The sequence below is a fragment of the Typopeltis vanoorti genome, chromosome 5 (genome assembly GCF_054136105.1).
Source record: "Typopeltis vanoorti isolate ZY-2024b chromosome 5, IOZ_Tvanoo_1.0, whole genome shotgun sequence".
Taxonomy (NCBI): Eukaryota; Metazoa; Arthropoda; class Arachnida; order Uropygi; family Thelyphonidae; genus Typopeltis; species Typopeltis vanoorti.
The window spans coordinates 54423956-54442554 of record NC_143553.1 but is presented as its reverse complement, the minus strand read 5'-3'; the positions used below and the strand labels follow the sequence as shown (position 1 = coordinate 54442554).

The 18599-nt window shown below is 35.9% G+C and overlaps 1 protein-coding gene across 1 annotated transcript in view; it reads right to left on the bottom strand.

Annotated features, from left to right (window-relative positions):
• LOC150106422 (uncharacterized) overlaps window positions 1-18599 on the bottom strand; it is a 766385-nt gene that overhangs the window by 614991 nt on the left and 132795 nt on the right. Inside the window, exon 15 of the mRNA XM_090392993.1 lies at window positions 12537-12567. Coding sequence (XP_090249119.1) covers window positions 12537-12567 — 31 coding nt within the window. The remainder of the gene's footprint in view (window positions 1-12536; window positions 12568-18599) is intronic.

The window sequence follows — 18599 nt, the reverse complement described above, 5'->3', positions numbered from 1 at the left end:
ATGAATATTAGGAATAAGTATAAAAATCCTTAGTCGAATTTATTAAAAATATTTAGTATTCGAAATGAATACTGAACATCTCGTATTCAGAATGAATGCAATGTACCATGAGGAACATTTCTATTTAAATGGTTGATAATTTCCACATAAAATCCCTTATATTACACAATCACTACTTAAAAATGAAAATTATTACCTACAGAGTAATGAAAATTACTCTTTGGGTGTAATTTTCGTAAATTACATACATTGTTCCTGCTGAAAGGATTGTGGTTTTGAAAGTGTATGCCTGGAGAAAGGAAAAGTCTAAATATTAACAGGAAAAAATCTTTCCCCCTTTAAAAAAAAAAAAAACGCATTTCTCACATTAGTTTTTTTGTTTCCTAATGCAAGTTACGAACATAATTATATGGTGTAAATGGGACACATATAATGTGTCCATTTACATAATTTAGCAATACATAATTTAAATTTTACTTGAAAATCAGTAATTCGAATTGAAGTGGTACAGAAAGATGATCTGATGGAAAGTCAGGTGTTAAAGAAGCATACATACTATCTCTATCGTTATTACTTATCTACATGGATCAATTTACGAAAGGAAATGTGCATTAGGCTTGATATCAAAATTTGAGTTCTTAATCTTTGATTACCATCAATCAAAGTTAATAATAATGTAAACTTTTCATGTAGTACAATCATAGTATCTAATCTTTTACATCACTTGAGGGTACATATCAGAAATTAGATGACGATCATGATAAATTTATGAACATTCGAACACAAAAAAAAGTTTACGCTAAATAAAACGAGATGTTCGTTATATTTCAAAATATTTTCAAAAGACGTGTCGAAACTTCTTTACAAGATACAAAAAAAAAAAAAAAAAAAGCAACAAACTATACCTTACTTGAATAAAAGTTCGTTATCCATACTGGTCGTTTTGAAAGAACAAGTTATTACCAACTAAGTACACTTCACACATTTCATTCATTTTAATAAACTAAAACTATAAATTTTTTGGATTAGAGCCCACAGTTATGCCATTAATACTAATGCTATTATCTGCGCAAAAGGTTTATGAGCAAGGCAATCAAGTCTACTACTAATGAAATGCTTTAACACATACGTAACTAATGCTTATGTCATGGTTTCTCATGCATTCCTAAAGAATCCACTCACCCACTCAGCTCTTAAACCATGTAAGACTCCTTGTTTACTTTCAGTGATACACTTCCGGCGTACTGCCGAAGTTGAATGGTGTGAGTGTAGGGCTACTGACTTGTTTCGAACGCAGAGTAGTTACTGTTATGGCCGGTCACCCAAGTGATTTATGCGTCTATATAAACAATAGCTTACACTTTTAGACTATCTCTCTAAGCGGAACGAAAACAGCCAGTTTAGAATATGACCTCTCGAAGCAACGATGTTGGAGGACTAATAACTTTTCTCTGACAAACTAAATTACATTTGTAAGTTTTAATATGTTAGGTTTTTCATATTCACATTTATAATGCACAGTATTTCATAAAGTTGACATTTATTTATGAAAGAGAAGGTTTGTTCACTTTTCTCATGAAATTTTCTGTTTTATTATTAAATTATTATTATTATTATATAATAAAATATTATTAAAGAAAAAAAAAGAAAGAAAGACGCCTTAATTCCCAAAACACCAGTGTTCAAAGGTAAATCAGATTATCCAAATTAATAATGTTAAATACTTAGGCAACCTAAAACGTGTAGAAAAAGTATAGAATTAATTACGACTCCAATATATTTCATTCATCATCAGGGAGAGAAGAGCAAATCAGTAAACCACATTCATAACACGAATCACAAGTATGAGTCACGTATTATGTGCATATTAGCTCGTGTGTCTCGTTCACAGTTAAGATGACAGGAGAATTCACTTTTTTCGTTGTACTATAAGTGCACTTGTTTCGTTCTAAGAAGCATTCGCTTCTCAGAACATCGAAATTGGCATGCAGTCAGAGAAGTCAAGGTTCGGGTGATGTCATAAGGTTTCACATGTTTCGAGGAACAAATGATCAAAAAATTAATCTGCTGGGATGAAAAATCTTGATCTGGTTCCAGAGAACACTGTGCCTGGTGTCATCGACATGGAAAGCTGTCTTCTTTTCTACCATCTACCAAGCACAAATTAACGCCTCCCCCTCTCCTTGCCAGGTGTTCCCTATTCATGTCGACTTTGTTACTTTGGACAGACTGGCCGTTCTGCTAAGATTAGAATCGCAGGATTAGAATCAGGACTACACTGCAGTTTTATAATCTATCCTTGCATCTCATGCCACTGACACCAGACAGAGTTCATTGGAACCAGACCAAAATTCTTCATTCCAGCAGGTTCAAATTTGATCGTCTGTTCCTCGAAACCGTACGACATCGTCCGAACCTTAACCGCTCTGATTGTATACTAATTTCAAAGTTCTAGGAAGTCACTGCCATTAGCTGTTCATAATATGTTTTAAATATTGATATGGTTATTTAATTTTTAGTTACAAAAACTATCCAACTTGCTCGTTTGAACTAATTTCTTTTGAACTCAACTGTGACCGAGATACGGGCTAGTAAGCACGTGCCACGTGACCACTGGCACACCCGGAGGGGGGGGGGGGACAAGGGGCCCGGGAACCCCCAAAGAAAAGGAAAAACACTAGAAAATTTTCCAAAAATCTTTTCCTAATTAAAATTCATTTTTTTTATTTATGTTGTGTCGTGTCTTCTATTTCAATACTACTTATGAATTAGCGATCACTGTAGATGCTCAGTCATAGGTCGTATGCAATGCGTAGTGTGTATTCGCAAATAGCCTACTCAACTCGGCCTCCCCCCCCCCCAAGGTTAAACCCTGAGCGTTCGGCCCCCTCCAAGATTAAATCCTGAGTGCGCCACTGTACGTGACTCATATCTTGTGATCCCTGTTCTGAATGTAGTTAACGGATCTGTTCTCTCCCTCCCTGATGATGTCCATGCCACACTGGTTGAACTACTGTATATTGGAGTCTTAGAAAAAATCTTGATTTTTATACACATGTTAACCGTCTAAGTATTTAACAAAATGTTTAGTACACACGTGTCTTTAAACTTTTGATTATTCAAATACAAAGTAAAAATGTATAATTTTAACGTATATTTTCTATAATCTAGAAAGGAAAGAAGATGCCTGAACCCTTTCATGTTAAGGATACCCTTAAGACTGGAAACTGAGTTCACAATTAAAAAAAAAAATAATAATTTAAACGTCTGGTTCAGAACAGAGAAAAAATATGAAAGAAATAAAGTTTATTTTATGAAATAGTGATAATATTGAAATGATTTCAACAGAGCGAGACAAAGTGGAATTATAAAACACGTCCTACTACTTCCGTGGGCGAAACCTATTCTCCTGAAGGACGTCCAGTCGCCCACGAACAATTAGTGGACACATCTTATTTAAACGATAAAGTCAGATAATGCAGCGAATACTTGTTTAACCTGAAAGATCAAGAAATATTCATTCTCGTATTGATAGGTAAGCATGGTTTTCTTTATTCATGAATCAATATGAATAAAAATACTTAAAATAAATATGAGCACTTCTTTTCACTACCTAGTCCCACTTATGAGTTGAAAATACATTTGAAAGATGGAAACAATGAAACTTATAATAAAAAATGCAGAAAATGCTGTGTTTACTAATCATCATAATAAAAAGGCAACTTCTTCTAACATCCTCATATGAGCCTGGGGTTGACCACTATTTGTTAAGTTCGATTCATACCCAATTGCTTTTATTCGGTTTGCGTAGAGTAAAAAGTCATCTTTTTTTTTATTATTTTTTTTTTATTAGCGCAAATGTATGTCAGCCGATATAAACAAATCGTTAGCTTCTGAGCTAAAGTAATAAGCTCGCTTAAATCTAAATGAAGAACACCAGGAAAAAAACTATATTCTATATTTTAATCCTTCAAATCCATCTATAGAGAAAATATAAGAACACAAATATTTTATAGTACCTTTATAGGAAATGAAATATTCGCATATTATAAAATGTAGATTTTTCACAGGTCTGGAAACGGGGGAAGGGGGGGGGTGCAACAGGCCATCCCTAGAAGTTGTATAAGGTGGGTGTGAGCAAGGGGATGAGGAGTAGATTTTTCGCATGAGTGGTGGGTGATTAGAATGCCTTGCCTGAAAGTGTGGTGAGTGCAGAGAGACAGTAAATGCATTTAAGTCAAGGTATGATGAGCTGTGTGTGAGAGAGACCTCGCGCGATGAGTCTTTTGACTCTATGGAGGTATAACAATAAATTTGCAAAACAGATCTTGATCGCTTTTTTAGAAGTATATTACTTGTACGAGTTTGTATATCGAAAAGTGAAAACATTAATAAAAATAAATAAATTTCGTCATCAGCTTACAGAGGAACATTTTGAAAGTTCTTTATTTTAACCGACTAAGGAAACGATTATTTATATAAATAAACTTTGGGGTAAATATTGGGAGTTATGTTCGGAAAAATAAGCAGAGGGGCTCATATTCATTGTTCGTCACTTCTGATCCTTGAAGGGGAATTATGAAATAGATATTTGTCCTGTACTAGCCTGAGTGGACGAATGGACAGCAATATCTGATCTCTAAAAGGATATATGGGTTCGAATAACATCGTAGAATGTGCTATTTATGAAAATCTTTAGTTAGAAGACAATTTTTGTAACTAGGTGCAAGATGTCCGCGCGGGTAGCCTAGTGGCTGTGCGCTTCGCAACCATATGCCAGGGGAAGGAGTGTCCTAGGTTCGATTCTCATCGGAGACGTGAGGAGCTTAAGGATCTTCCTCAGCCATAGCCAAGTTAGCCGGACTTGGGCGTGGACAGCAGGGTTTTTCCCCCAGTTTATCTGGGGGTTTTCATCCCGCAAACAGGCAAACCGGACCCGTGAACATACAGGATACAGCCATAGGATATATAGACGAAGACAGAAGGGGAGATGGGCGCCATCTGTCCTAATTCATCGCTCAGCCATGAGTGACCCAAAGATCCATTAAGGACTATGGAAGAGGATAGGTGCAAGATCCTTTCGACAGACGGAGGTAGGGTTTTCACCAGGAACCTTGAGTTTTTCGTACCCCAGAACAGGCAAACCCGGTCCCGTGAACACGCATCTTACAGACATAGGACACTCTGGGAGGCATAGGGCTAAACCACCTTATCCTTAAATTACGGTTAATAAATCCAAGAATATTTGGAAAGTCGTGGGCGCTTAAGTGCCTGTTAGAACCACTGATAATGAAGTGCGAAACCACCACTGTGTTTTTTGGAGACACGAGATGGCCTGAAAAAGTCTCGTATTTGCTCTTTAGGTACTAACTGGAGAACGATCTTTACCGTCTACCCTTTAGTCCACCAGTGGTATTAGATATAAGATACGTTTACCACTTTTCGTGGGTGGGTTTTAACATAAAAAAAATCTCATGTTGCCTTCTATACTCACTCTTTCCCTCCCTCCTTGGTCTCCAGTTGACATGAGAAATATAATCTTCAGTTGACCAAAAGAAAATGCGCATTTGTAAAGCGGGTTTCTTACCCAATTTCTTACTCTAATTTATGCTTACGAAAGTTTTCGTTAAAAAAAATACGTAGATATTTATGCGCAGTGTGTTTTAAAATTAATAAAACCATGTAACTAATATCAAACGTGTTATTGGTAAATATCTACGTATTTTTAAAGAAAACTTTCTGATTTATCGTGCTTGATTGCAACGCAATTTTAATTGATTAAAAATCAGGAAAAGTTAAACTGTCTTGGAATCAAACATAATAATTAGATGATTTCATACTGCACAAAACTTAATTTAATTAAATGAAACAGAGTATTTTATCTTAGTGTCAATTTACAATCGATCCTTCAAAGACATTTAGGAGATTAACAAGCGTTAATTTACTAGAACTTGCCAGTGCCAACATTAGAACAAATGAGGTCTAGTATGGATTAAAAAAAAAGGCAAATTAACAGTTACTATATATCATGCACAACTTATCTTTAAATATACTAGAGATTTTAGCAAGTTTAGAGTAAGCAATAGATGTTACTTTACAAATATTAAAAACGAGAAATCAGTCCACTGCTAAGAATGATTGACTATTGAATATTAATTCAACAGTAATTGATGGACAAATGAGAAGGGTAAACCCCAAAACGAACTTGAAAATAAACATTCTGGGATTTCTTAAATACGAGGTGCAATATTTTTATGTAAAATTTAACTATCCATCAACGAATGCAATATATTCAATCTTATATAAATCTACAAGAGTTAAAAAATGAGAAGGGGAGGGGGGGGGGTCACTGAGCCCAAATGCATTACTTAGGGCACTGGCCACACTGACAGATCGACTGCTTTCCGCCCGAGATTCTTAAATTATCTCTGTTTGCAGGGACTAACATATACATTCTTCTGATTTAACATCCCGTATCAAAGAATGCCAACTCTTGATTTTTTTTCCGATCTGCTCTGATTCAGAATTTCCTTTTCCCGTTCGCCTGCATCCATTTTTTCTCTCTCCACAAATGCTGATATCCACTCTTGGCCGTCTACATTATGTACTGAAAGTTTGATCTTCTGCATTCCAAATAACCAAACGGGGAGGTCGTCTTCCTTGGGAGACATCATCATTCATAACTCAAACTAGCTTCTGTTCTCCAATTCTACTAATAAAGCTGGCAGATATGCTGAGAAATTTACTATCCACTCTCTCATACTGTGGATGTGAGCTCTACTATAGGTAATACAATAATCTTGACATTTCATTTTCTGCAGCATGCGTTAACAAAATAATCCATCTCGTGTCCTCCAGTACTATAACAATACCAAAGAGGATGATCTCAGTGATTTCTAATCCTTTCCTTGGGCTAATTGTTTTCATTTTTCTAATATCCAAACGCATACCCCAACCAAATAACTAAATATAATTCTTACCAGAATGAAGACTTTCAATCCATGTTTCACTCAAAACCTTGGGTTTTCCAAGTATTCCAATGAGAAAAAAAAATGCAACATATCACACAGACTACTTGAAACCAAAACTCCAGCTTAATACTCAGATTATACTGTATGACACAACATCTACAAAAATAACATGCATATCTAAAGGGGATTCTGAAAGTAATAAGTACAGAAAGCTTACCTCCTTCTCAAACAACAGTCGAGCCTCCCCCCCCCCCAAAGGCCATCAGGCGTACTTCTGCCCATCTATGTTTCATCTCTTATTTTCAGGTAGCATTACGATAATATCATCTAAAGAAAAAGGCTGACCACATGCTGAAGAAGAATGATCCGCCTTCAAGATCGGTCATTCTTCTCCAACTGTTACACTGACAGCAGTAAGGGAATACCCCCCCCCCTCAATGAAATACTAGGAAGAGCTCAATGAGCGCTTCCTCTAGTATTTCGTCAAAAAAAAAAAAAAAGCGAAGAATCTTGAACAACTTGGGTGCCCACAACTTTGCTTATCCTGACAGTATTCCCAACTGTGCTCCAGAATTAATCCATCTTATATCCGGTTTTCAATCTTTCATACTCATAAAATTTCTTGTATAGCATGGAAACAAGGCCTATATTCTATCATCTCCACAGAAGGGAGATAAAGGCCAACAATCCAGCTAACGTTCCACTGTCCACATCTCGTTTCTATAGAATACAATGGTGAAAATCATCAACAGTAAACTTTTCACCATCTAGCCAACCACTTAATCAGTGACAGACAAAGGATTTTTCCTCATTCTCGATCCACAGCGGATCACTTTGCCAACATCACTTATCAACGTACACAAGCTACAGAAAGGTTTGGTGAAACTCATATGGTCACTCTAGAAATCTCTAGGGAATAGGATCGGGTATGGCATTAAAGCCTATTTGCCAAATATCTGAAGGAAATCTGAAGAATGGATGGCATCCTTTCTTCAGATTTCCTCTCCAATGTTTCCGTACCCCAGGTGTTTGTACTTTCCTCCTGCTCTTTCCTTTATTCCGAAATTATCTTCTCTCATTAAATTTTTGAATAAACACATCACATCTTCCTCCAAAAAACCACGTCTTGTTTCATTTAAGATATTATTACAACTACAATTCTCAACATCGTATAAATCACAAACTTGCACTACGTTAGAACACTCTCTTCACATTTAGGGTGAAGCACCAAAGTTTTTCCCTAAAAATGCTTTCCTTTTCCACGGGTAAATATCTTGGTTTTCCTTTTTTTTTTTTAATTACAGATATTTGGAAAGCTAGATTCCTTTCCCCTCAAGAAAGATCTATTAAATTTGAGTAAGAAATGAAAAATTACATTTATATCACATCCAGATGTAATGTGCATTCAGTGCATCAAACTTTTCTCACTGAAAAAAACGATTAAGAAATTTCTTCTGGATCCTCCTAGGCAGTGTACAACGGAAACTACTAATTTTAAAGGTTATGTGTTGACAAAAGTATTTGATACCTAGTTGTGGTCAAAAAACTGCGTTTTAATTACATTTCTAGTATCGAATGGGCTGTTGGCCTGAATGACAGCAACTACCCTTCGGGGCATTCTTTCAACCAATAGTTGAAATATAAATAGACCCAAAAGGCGGTGTTGAGGCCTGGACTCTGATGAGCCAGTCATTCAGATACTTGAACGTTTTGTGTGTGTGTGTGTGTGTGTGTGTGTGTGTGTGTGGAAATCAGCCTCGGACACGCAGTGCAGTATGGCATGGAGCATTGTCATGCAATGGTCACTGCTAAGGTAATTCCACAGCGTTGGAAGCATGAAGTTGTCCAGGCAGCCATAAGATGTCATGGTTTTGAGCACGTCCACCAATGGACCAAGCGCTATCCAACTGAAATACCCCCATGATATTACCGAGCATCTGCCTAACTTGACAGTTGGAATGATGCGGTTCTTCCGGAGCTGTTCCCCGGATAATCTTCAGATCCAAACACTTCCATCAGAAATCAAACATTTGGAAGCGTGATTCGTCGCTCCACAGAACCCTATTTTAATCACCTATGGTTCAGGAACGGGGTGAAAAGCACCAGTCCAAACGTTGTTTGTCGTTGAGGGAGTAATGCGTGGCTTGTTCGCAGCAGCTCTGCCGTAGTAATCTAGGCATGCAACTCTCTGCGGACAGTTCTAGTGCTGACAGATGTCTCTGCAGCATTTTCTAGGTTGACTGCGAGGTCCACCGCTGATGAGGTGCAGGATGCTCGAACATTCCGAGGCAGAGCTAGTCGATCTCGATTAGTGAGTGTCGGTGGCCTCCCAGGGCGTTTTCCTGCTGTGGCAGCACCATCAACTTTCCTTCTACGAATAAAATAAGCAACGGTAGATTTCGATATACTGAGACGGGTAGCAATGTCACGGACAGAAAAACCACTGATGTAATACCCAACTACCATTTTGTATGATGTCTTGTGATCTTGACACTGGGTACAGTGAAAAACATGCAGCATATCCCACTTTTTATTACCAGGCTTACGTAGACACTCCCTTATTATTTGCATGGCACGTAATGTGTCCAAATACTTTCGTCAACATATTCTATATCAGTAGCGGGAAAACCATTTCTAGTTATGCTAAAACCAATAAAAATAAATAGTTTTCAGTCTGAATGCCAAATTAAAACTGACTTAATTTTTGAGCTGCATCTAATTTGTCGGCGTGGTTGGCTCAATAGGTAGTGTATCTATTCTGCAATCCACAGGTTGAGTTCGAATCGCAGCATAAACACTTTCTTTGACATATATAATAATAAAGTTTCTTTTGATTAATAGAAAGTCATTTCATTATTCACCTGCTAAAAACAGCAAATCGCCACATAATAAAAGTGTGTCTACCACATAGCAGAAGAGTCAAATATATGTTTCTATTTTCAGTAGCAGCCGAATGTCAATGTTATATTATTATTATATAACTGTCTGCCGTCACTAAGCTGTAATATATCAACCTTTTTTTTTATGATCTTCAATTCAGAAGATTCGGAATTATCTTGGTCAGTACAAAACAGAACAATGGATTGCTCGTAGTTGTTCTTTTTTATTAGGTTTTCATTACGCATCATATAATAAAATCGTATTTATACATTTTATTTCTTAATGAATTTCAAACTATATTTTTCATAATGGAACTTTTAATTTATAATATGCAAATCAATTCGGTGAGGTTTTTGTGCTTGTCAATGGTGTACTCTCATTTAATTTTCATTTCTATCCCTATAACCTCTCTCTCATGCAACATCACCATTTTATGTTACTTAAGTAAAAATATTTAATATACGTTAGGATGCCTCACTGCCAAACCTTTCTATTTTTGAAAACACACACAGAGAGAGGGTTTCTATTTTTGAAATATATGTCTATTCCATTGGCGAAATAAGCAAATGTATTTTATCCAAGTGTCAACAAATATCACTCGCGTGTCAAACATACGTGCCATGGATTCACTATCACTGACAAATTATACAGTATCTACTAATGATCTTAACCGGGAATGTTACTTTGAAACAGGAAAAATTGCGTGTCGACAGGGCCATGCATTCTGTCATTATCAATTATCTTGATATCTGCGTGCGTGCTTAACGCACACAATTGAAAGATATGATTATACAATATGTAAGATAAAAAAGAAAGATGACAAAAAATACACAAACAACGCAATCTAGGTGGAATACATGTGGTAGTAAACGTGTCAGTAAATTAAACAGAGTTAATTTATTTATAACAAAGTAAGAATAGTTTTATTAGTATTTGACTTTAGCAAAAACTGCATCAAAATTCAATACAGTTGTTTATTTTGGCTTGCAGGATTTTGATGAAATTTATTATCTGAGATCTTTCTAAAAATTTCTCATGCTAATTGTTTTTGAGTAAACTGAATGAGTTGCAGAGGGATAAGCGGATAAAAATGTTTAAAAATGAAACAAAGTAATAACTCTGGGTGAATGGAACTGAATAAAATTTGGTAATCATGATCTCTACTAAAATTTGTCCAGTTTTTGATTTCAATCGGACTATGTTTAGTGACCAACTTAGGCACGATGGTTTGAAACGATAAAAAAATTGTATGTTACAGAAAAAAATAACAACAGCTATAGTTGAATGCTACTGAAATGCACAAGTTTATGATTGTCTTTGCTCACATCTATACTTGTTTTGTAATCCAATTCCGAACTTTATCGGAACTAAATGGAACTACTTACATCATTTCATTGCGCTATTCCTACCAGAAGTCGCGGGTTGTCGGTTTTAGGTATTGGTTTACTTGATAAATTCCATCAAAAAAAAAAAAAACGCCCCACATTCCAGGCCTGAAATCCTCAGTTCCAAACCTGCTCGTACCAGTCGCAAAAATTATTTTATCATCACAGAATGCGAATTATGACGCTCGACTGAGCATCAATTAGCAAAGATTCCTGCAGTAACAAGAAAGCTGTTACCAGGGCCGGTTCTACCGACGGTGCAAAACGTGTATTTGCACGGGGCGAAAATTCCTAGGGGTGACCCTGGCTGTCACTACCAGACATCAACCAAGCAGTTAATTAAAAAAAAAAAGCAAATATAAAATGCAAAGAAATTGTGTAAGAGAGTGATGGGTGAACAAGAGGAACCTACAGCGTCGTTCTCCCAAATGATTTTTTGCATGGTGGAGAAGCAGACTATTGCCGAGGTAATGAGTGCGCTTCAGAAAAAAATTCAAGGTGAGATATGCTCAGCAATTCTGGGTATAGAAAGGTAGGACCTTGGATGAAATCTCCTGTCATGGTAGGCTTTGGAATAACAATATATTTAAGACTAGTAATTATAGCAGTTTGGGTTGAATGGACTGCACTAATAAGAAAATTTAGTGCACATGAAATGTTATAAAGAAATGGTATCGGTTTTCAGTCACTCTCAGGAATCTTATTTGAATAATAACTTTTAACATATCAGGTCAGATAAACAAATCACGACAGTCATCAAAAATTACCGAATGGCACTTCAAAATAACTTCTTTTATACCAATGTACGGTACACAGTTTTATATGGCCTATTATATAAATAAGATTGCGATCGTTGCATTTGGCAAATAACTATTATTTGGATATTAGGATGTATTAGAAATAATCTACAACATTCTCGAATTCTTAGTCTTTCTAGGTAAGAATGCCTAAAAATTTACAAACAACTCAGTATCTACAGGATACCCTCTAAAAAATCAGTCCACCCCCACTGGAATAGCATACATTTAAAACAATAAAAATTACGTAAGACAAATATAAATAATATATGCTATCATTTAACGCAATCAAATGTAAAACGCTTCAAGTTTTAAAAAGGATCTCCTTTTATTTCTTTAGAACAATGAAATTCATTTAAACATTCCAGGTAATGTTTAAATGAATTTCTCATGTAACGTGTCCCTCCCTAACAAAGAAATGTTTCGCTTACCTTAACATTATCCTTCAGAGGTAACAAAACAAAACTGAAGATAATTTACATAGCGTCCCGTAGCTTACTTACCACACCGATAAATATACGTTCACTTAGATTTCTCACAAAGAGAAAGTCACTGATTCAGGCGACAGGCCACCTGGTGACGAAACAAACAGCAGTCAGTCACTCAGCCAATATATATCTACTTTTACTATGCGCGTGCCAGTAGTGTGTGACGAACTGAGATAGTCTTAAAGTGTCTCACTTTCATCAGAGTAAGGAGGAGTACACCGAGGCACGAGAGCACAGTCTCTTTGGCAGCATTATCAATTATGCTCGGAGCAATCCATATTTCAATGGGGGTTAAGGCTGAATAACGTTGTGGTTTCCGATGAGTAGCATTAAATTTCCAAGCACATTGGCACTTAGAATTTCTTCCGGACAACAAAACTTTTGTTTGCATTTTTTTAAATAGGATTCCAGTTATACACAGAAATAATATGAAACTGTTGAAAAAATTGCGAAACTAAAGATTATTAAGCGCACTTTTGCATAGTAAGTTTTTCATTCATTTCTACTTTTATTTTTCTTTTGATCAATTTGTATGTTATTCTTCCCAGAATATAAATTAAAAAAAAATTCAGAAATTATAGCCGAAGAATTTCAATATATCTGACTTTCTTAACTCCGTACTATTCCTGTGGTCTGATCTTTCAAAGAAATTTGTAAGGAGAAAGAAAAAAAAAATCTTTAAATCCGAATAAAATGTATATAGAGTAATTTTCCTTCGATGATATACTTTAACATTATAAAAAAGAATAACAGTGATGCGTTATCATAACATATGCTCGTTATTTGCATAGAGAAGTTTCGTAAGAATACAGAGTTGAAATTAGAAGGGTCCGACCCGCAAGATTGAGTATGAGACCAGCCTAGTTGTGACCCACTCCGGAGGAACGCACATTATAAAAATAATGCATGTAAAAATCTAAATTGTTATTCCTCTTGATTTCTCCAACAGTTCGAAACAGATATAAGGCCAGTGAAACCTAATCAATATCATAATTAAATGCGAAAATGCAGGCTCCTGGGCATTGGCTGTGTCTTTTAGGTAATACAAGCCAAGACAACTCTTATGTCGAAGGTTGATTCTCATAAAAGCTCTGGTAAAATTCGAAACTTGTTTCATTTATTTTGGTCTGTAAAATGATGGAGAGTTCATCAATGAAGAATATAACTTTAACCCTGTTTAATACCACAGCAACTGCTATGGTATTAAACAGGGATTTTGCTGATCTCTGATAAAAATAAACAGTTAAAAACAGCTGTCACGGCGCTAATAAAAGGCGAATATACGGTCTCCTGAGCAATGCCCGTGTCTTTTAAATAGTACAAGCCAGGGCAACTCTGACGAAGATTTATTCTCATAAACTCTCTGCTAATCGAAACTTTTGTTTCATTTATGTAGTTTTAAAATGACAAGGGACACTGAATATCCTCATTCTATTTTACTTCTCCATTTTATTTGCTTCCAGTTTTCGCATTTTTACTAAAGTGGTCTCTTCGTTCATTCCTAAGAGCTCAACTCATTTTGCTCAGCACCTGTGTAGGTAGTTCACAAGTTTTCTCCATAACTCTGAAAGAACTGAATGTGTTGAATTTTTTTTCTGCAATTACCCGAAATCTGTTCAGACTTGGGAAGATTGTCAAGGATAGTTCTAGACTGCTGATATACAAACTTTGACGCCATAACTCGCATGTATTCTTTCTGAGGAAATAACTTTGACTATCAGCTTATGTGAGATATTTTGCTACAAAAATCACTTCCTAGTTCCAAGATTAAAGGAGGTTAAATTGTCAACATCAAAACGATGGTCTGAATGAACGTGACCCTATGGTTGTAGATTCACCCTGGAACACAAATCCAACTAAATCCTAATAAAAGTGGAGATGTGGACAAAAGAATGAACAGACCGAAATTCGATAATGCCGAAGCTGCTGTTCTCCAAATGTGCATAAATCATCCAAATATACTGTTTCTATCTATGGTGCATAGAAAAGATTAACGCTGGACGGACTACCACTATTCCTGAAAAACTCATTTAGAACTATCGTCATTATTTCTGGATACAGTAGAAATGCTGAAGTATATTTTCCGAACTTATGCTATATGTGTTAGTCTTAGATATGTCATCACTATATAAGAATTTCCCAATAACTGATTCTTTACAGGTAACAGGAGGCATATTCTTACTAGGCACAGATTGACTATTTTAATGCTATGTTCAGACAACATTCTTTACACGGAAAAACCAACAGCACACCTTGTGCATGACTTGGTCATGGGATCGCCATCGTACTCATAAAACTTATAAATGGCGATTTCGAGAAGAGAGCGGGGGGGGGGAGCTGAAAATGCTGTCCATTAACTATGGATTGATTACATTAATGCGTGTTGATAAACAAATATTATTGATATTTATGTTTAAACAACGTTATAACTGTGATAACTAACTTCGGGGAAAAATGCCACCAAATACGTAAATACACACACAGAAATATTTATCTACACACGTGGCTTTTTCTTCTTTGGGAAATCTATAGATAAACTGAAGGACGCTCTATTACAAATGGATATACCAAAAAAGATCATTGGCCGCTTGCTGTTGCCAGAAACAAACACACATCCAGTTCACGCTGCTGTTTTCGTCTGCCCTTGTCTTCACATGGGCAGTCATGATTTTGTTACTATATGTACATATAGCGACATCCGGTGGTCATTTTTGAAATTATATAGTCATGATATGATGTAATTCATGTATGGTCTGATTGTTAAGAAAGATTAATGGTGTTTTAAATAATAAAATCTATTATTCTACTTAAAACAAGTGAATCATTACATATATTTAGGACATCGGATACCAATGGATCAAAATACTATGGAAGAAATTAAAAGAAGAATGATGCTTAGCTAAAGCATAAGTCAATTACCACTATTCCTAAATATGAAAATGTTCAACAGAACATTCTCCCACTGGGAGAAAACATTCTCATTTGCAGCGGCAGACACTTAAATTATCCTTAAGTGGGTGAGAATAAACCCACCAAATTTTGTGTGTGCATCTTCTCTTGCCGGCAGTGACATATGGCTGGGAAACAAAAGCATTAAATAAAAAGGAACACAAGAACAGCAAAATTTAGTATGGAAAGATGTTTCATATTCAGAAGAAAAAAAAGCTTGCATGAGAAATCCAACCAAAGTTTTTGACATAGAAAAGTGAAACATCTGCAGTGGTAATGGGTTGGGCATATTTGCTCGAAGACAAAACCAACCTCGGACAAAAGAAATACTGGAGTGGATACCACGACAGGCAAAAGACCACAACACTGGCCAAAATCGCGAGGAATTGGCGAAATCATAGTTTCGATATGCAGAAGAATAGCCACTGACATAATCAAATTATGGCATGTAATAATCGGCTATGTAGATACCTATATAAAATAAACTATGACACTATCTGAGGTGCAGTAACCGTAAATATGCAAATACTACTTCTCACTAGGATTCTGAATTTGAGAGATTTAAAATATATTTTTTAATGCAACTCTAAGTCAAAGCATGTAGAATAATAGGAATGTCAGATATTTTACAAATATTCATTTGCAGCGGCAGGCACTTAAATTATCCTCAAATGGGTGAGAATAAACCCACCAAATTTTGTGTGTGCATCTTCTCTTGCCGGCAGTAACTTGTGCAGACTATCGTTACCTCGTTGTCCGCAATGAATTTTAGTTTGGCTATGTAGCCTTGCTGTATCATCACCCTATAAACTTGTTGAACAATGGTTCTGATTATTGTGCTTGATAATACTTGTTAAATGTCTTTCTCTGTATTTTTGATTCATTTCATTCTCAGACTGGTTAAGGTTTGGAGTGGGAAAATTCCATAATCTGGAATTTGTTCTAAAGATTAGAACATGGTCTTTTATGAAGAAACTTGAAGCTTCGCTATACGAGCATAATGATCATCTATCACTAACCTAACGATATAAAAATGGAAAATCTCCAGTGGGATTTGAATTCATAATCTGAAGGGCATAGCGGAGATGCTACGCTTCTCTCAAGTGGGCTCACTATTGTGCCATGACAAGCTATTCAGCCTAACATTAACAGTTTTTCTTAAAGAATCTTAAAGAAAATTTCTCTTAATTCTGCATTTCAAAAGAAATATATTTTTTAAATATATAGCAGTATTTTCAAGTACTTTTTAATTACTATAAAAGTAATTTTATTGGATATGGAGAAGAAAAGCTTCGCGTTTATTATCATGTTTTACGATAAAAAATCTTTCGCCGATTTTAAATTTAAACTATATGATTTTGACAACATGCCTTATAACAAATATATTACATTACAATGAATTAAACGAAATGTTTTATGTCCATTTACGGACGCCTGGGATTATCTTCCTTCTACCCTTTCTACGTTATGCTAACTGGTGCCAAACTTAGGTATTTTATGTTTACAAACGTAGACCCAGTGCACTCAACGATGTTCCATTTTAGAAAACATTTTATTTCCTACACACAATTTGTTTTTCACCGGTGACAGCGAAAACCGAGCCCGACGCAAATAGTCGCACGTTCCTCCAAATATAGCCATATGATTGAGGAAGACATTATGATTTTGTTATTAAAGAAATTAATAGAAGAACCTCCGTAAGTCAGGCGGTATAGATGAAGCCCTTTGGTCGGAAAGACCTGGGTTCGATTCCAGTCCAAGACGTAAACTTTTATTTGGTCTCTTTCGACTAAAGGTGAGTTAGCAGGTCCCATACGGAAACTCGAATTTTTCGCCCCCCAGAACAGGCAAACCGGCACCATGAACACACATCTACAGTCATAAAAAATTGTCCACCCCCAACACTAGACTCTGCAACAAGTCAGTTCCGGTTTCTCCCAGTGGCATAATCATAGCGGATACTGCACTAAGTGGGATAAAAGCGTTATAAAGAGGAAGAACTTTACCTTTACATAATAGAAATGCACGATACTTATAAACACGTTTTCACATTAAAATAATATTCATATTAATCGAATTAAGTTTATATAATTATATTTGAATGTAATGAACCATTAATCTTGGATCCATATCATTTGAGCATAGGTTCGTTTCCTAATACAGTCATTCCTCGACTTACGTCCGGATTCCGTTCCAGCTGGCAGGACGTAAATCCAGTCGGACGTAAGTCGATACATTAAATCAGCAGAGTTATAGGGGTTAGGGACTTAACCGTAATAAGTATACTGTGATTTCAATTTTTAAACTTTATTACAAAACTGTACTGTGTGTTACTGCCACTATAAAACAGGAGAATAATCACCCAAATCTTCCTCCACAATCACATCTTCATTACCTTTCCTGAGTGAACGATCAGGCTGTGGCTCTTCTTTTGTAACCTTTGTTTTTTGATGAAAATGTCCAATGGGCTTTGCTTATTCCTCTTGTTTTCATCATAAATTTGTTCATAACAAGCAAACACATCATGTACTTTCGTTTCTATTATTAAGTAGCATTCAACATTAGAATTCATATCTTCAGCCATTTTGAGAACATCACTAACTGCAAAGAATATTTCTGCAAGACCCTTCAGTGTAAATTGTTTAACTACCTTTTTCCTGTTTCTATTTTCTCTCTTCCTTTTCTTGTTTTTCCTCTTCTGCAACAGTTGTTCCTCCAGTTCTAACAATTCTTTTGGTCAACTTTTCAGGGGAACTTTCTATGAGTTGAATTATGTCATCATCATTCACTTCACGATTCAGATTATTTGCTAGGCCCACTATTACAAACTTCCAAAATCATGCACTAACCTTTTTAATGTTTTTCCATATGCCACTCATACATTGAGAGGTCACTTCGTCCCAAGCCACAGCAATATTTTTAATAGCATGAAAAATATTGAATGTTTTCCAGAATTGCATGAGAGTCTGGTCATTTTCTTCAGTAGCAGAAATGGCTTGTGAAAAAAGTTCTCTGTAGATAATGAGCCTTAAACACTGCAAGAACTCCATGATCCATCGGTGGGATCAATGTAGTGTTTGGAGGGAAAAACATGACCTTGAACTTGGTGAAGATCACTGCTATAAGACG